The sequence below is a fragment of the Fukomys damarensis genome, unplaced genomic scaffold (genome assembly GCF_012274545.1).
Source record: "Fukomys damarensis isolate Sample0158 unplaced genomic scaffold, DMR_v1.0_HiC HiC_scaffold_15, whole genome shotgun sequence".
Taxonomy (NCBI): Eukaryota; Metazoa; Chordata; class Mammalia; order Rodentia; family Bathyergidae; genus Fukomys; species Fukomys damarensis.
The window spans coordinates 29,017,662-29,020,532 of NW_022900927.1; the positions used below are offsets into that span (position 1 = coordinate 29,017,662).

General features: G+C 41.4%; 1 protein-coding gene across 1 annotated transcript in view; it reads left to right on the forward strand.

The window, feature by feature from the left end:
- Positions 1-2,531: 2,531 nt before the first annotated feature.
- Positions 2,532-2,871, forward strand: part of Rxylt1 (ribitol xylosyltransferase 1) — a 17,067-nt gene continuing 16,727 nt past the window's right edge. The window contains exon 1 of the mRNA XM_010644820.3: positions 2,532-2,707. Within this exon, the coding sequence (XP_010643122.1) occupies positions 2,532-2,707 (176 nt within the window). The remainder of the gene's footprint in view (positions 2,708-2,871) is intronic.

A 2,871-nucleotide genomic window follows, 5' to 3' on the forward strand; every position in this document is an offset into this window, starting at 1 on the left:
TTTTTTGTTTTTTTGGTACTGGGATCAAACTCAGGTCCTTGAACTTGTGAGGCAGGCGGCAGAACCACTGAGCTAAATCTCCAGCCCCTTAAGAAAGATTATTTAAAAGCCTTTTATTAAAACCCTCAAAACTTATTCTGATCATAAAATAGAGTTCAAGCATATAACACTTCCTATTTAAACTGGAAATATTTAAATGTTGTTTTTCCAGTCTATGTTACCCACCTTGCACATAGATAAAAATATATTAGTGGAATGGGCTGTGCCACAAAATGTTTATCGAAAAATACTCATAGTAGCTTTTAAGGCAATAGGCAAGAATAGTCTTATTAAAGACTGAGTTTCTGTGCTTTTAGTTGTTGTTGTTTTGGGGTTGGTTTGGTTGGGGTTTTTTTGGTGGGTTTTTGTTTTTTGTTGCTGTTGTTGGTTTGTTTTTTGGGGGTTTTTTTGTTGTTTTGTTTTGGTTTGGGTTGGGTTTTTTTGTTTTTTGTTTTGTTTTGGTTTGGTTTTTGGTACAGGGGATTGAACTCAGGACCTTGCCCTTGTGAGGCAGGTGGCAGCACCATTGAGCTAAATCCCTGGCCCTGTGCTCTCATTATTATCACAGTGTCTATGTGAGGTGTAGCTCATCATTTGACACAAAGGAAGTCCTTTTAAGCAGGAATTCTGCTTGTTCACAGCTAGTGCCCCATTACTAAAAATAGTAATAAGTACACAGTCATTGTCTAAATACTTGTTGAATGAAAAAAATGAGTGCTGAAGACCATCCACCAGACTCTCAGTTTTATGAGTAAAAACAAATTCCTAATAATTGAATACTTGGTCTCAGCAGCCTTAGTAAATCATTCTCTGAAGATAGAATTAACTTCTGTCCTAGAAAACAACTGCTTGACTCCATAACAGTCCTTGGATATTCCAGAAGCATATTTACAAGTAATCTCATGCTTGACAACTAAAATAGACAGATTACTATATTGTGTACAGATATTACTCAATTTTCCGAGGGCATATAGGGAAAGGGCAATAATGGGAGTTGTCAGAGACCCCTGCAGTGGTCCTGGCCTCCTGCAAGCCAGTATGATGTCTGCGAGAGAGGAAAGTGGGAATTAAAAGAAACACAAAGACAGAGACTTGAGAGAAACTGAGTCTTGGGCTGATCTAAAATGCTCTGGGCAGCAAAGACAAAAACTTCCAGGACATCCGGTGTTTACTCATTACAAATGTGGGAAGGGGGGAAACTTGGCAGGCCTGAGACACCTGCTGATAACAAGTGTCAAGCAGGCAGGACTGTAGAATGAGGATGCAATCATATCTTTGCTGAAGAAAACAAACAATTAATTCAGAGGGGCAGAGTTTAGCTGGAACCAGTTGACCTTGACAGGGAGTGAACTCAGCCAAGCTCTGCTACATCCAATGTAACGCAGTTGAATTATGGAGGGGTGAGATGTTTGTGCCACTCTAGCCTGCTAATACTGGATGAAGGTGTCCTCTACAAGGGCAAACTAAGCACTTCCCACAGCTCCCCACCCCCGAAACTATCACCTTGGACGTTAGGAGGTGGGCACAAATGTAGTCCATAGCAGACATATGTAATTATTTCATTGTTGCCCTCAAACTTTGGGAATTGCTTTGAAACTGCCTTCAGAAACTATACAACATTGCTTTAATATCCTCCATGGTTTCATTCTTTCATAATATTTGATTTGGAAGAACAATCAATATTATTCAGGTCAAGTAAGATAATTAAGATGTGTGATTACATTCCAAAAAAGTACATGAAGTCAGGCTAATTGTTGTAATGGCAAGGACTAAGAACAAACCCAAGGACTCTGGGCCCAGCTCAGCCATGGACAAAGCATGCAACCTAAATTTCCTTCCAGTTGTAGAATTCTTATCTAGTTTTCATTTGAAAAACAGAGAATCTGACCCCCCCCAAGAGCATAAAATTCAGGAAATGTATATTTTTTTCTAAGGGAAGGAAAAGGAAACTTTATCCAGCAAAGTTAAGAGAACTCTGAATGGCAGTAGAAAGCTGAACCAGGCACAGGGCAATTCTACAGCTGTGTTCTACAAGCTGTACACCAACTCTGCCAGATGATTTGAATAGCAACACCAGACCCAACTGACCAGAAAGTGGAGTCCTACTTCATAAGTTTGACATAGAAAATTCATTGAAATACTCACTTTTACAGCTATTTGACAAAAGACTGCATACTTGTGTGCTTTCTTCTCATATCACAGTAATAAAATATAACTTTAAAAATACTTTTGTGTCTTCTGCCTGGTAAGCGCAAGGGCCCGAGTTCGATCCCCGGTATAAAACAAATACATACATGCATACATACTTTTGTGGTAAGGTATATGCAACAAAGGTTGTCGTTTGAACCATTTCTAAACACAGTCGAATGCCATCCTTTACAATGATGATGCGATGTAATCATTATCACTTTTTTAAAAAGAATGTCCCTCATTTATCAATGTAGCAAGCCTTGTTCTAGGTTATAGTGATTCCGTGTTGAACAAAAAACGACATGGTCTGTGTCTACATGGGCCATGGCTGTTTTCCTCCAAAGTCTCTATGTAAGTGCAGCCACGGTGAAAGGCGTACCGCAGAGGTCACAGAGGTTGCCGCTGGGCTCCCTTTGGAAAGTCGCGCAGAGAAACCAGCCTTCAAATCCTATTCCCGAATCAAAGGGCGGGACCCGAAGTAAAGGTGGGGCCTTGTAGGGGAAGGTCCCAGAGGCGTGGCTTAGTAGGGGCTCTGCTGTTGGGAGCCTGGCCCCAAAGGCGGGGCCTGGGTGGGGCTATGTTGTTGGGAGGCTGACCTATGGAGGCGGGGCTATTATTTGGGGGCTGTCCCGGGGGAGGGGA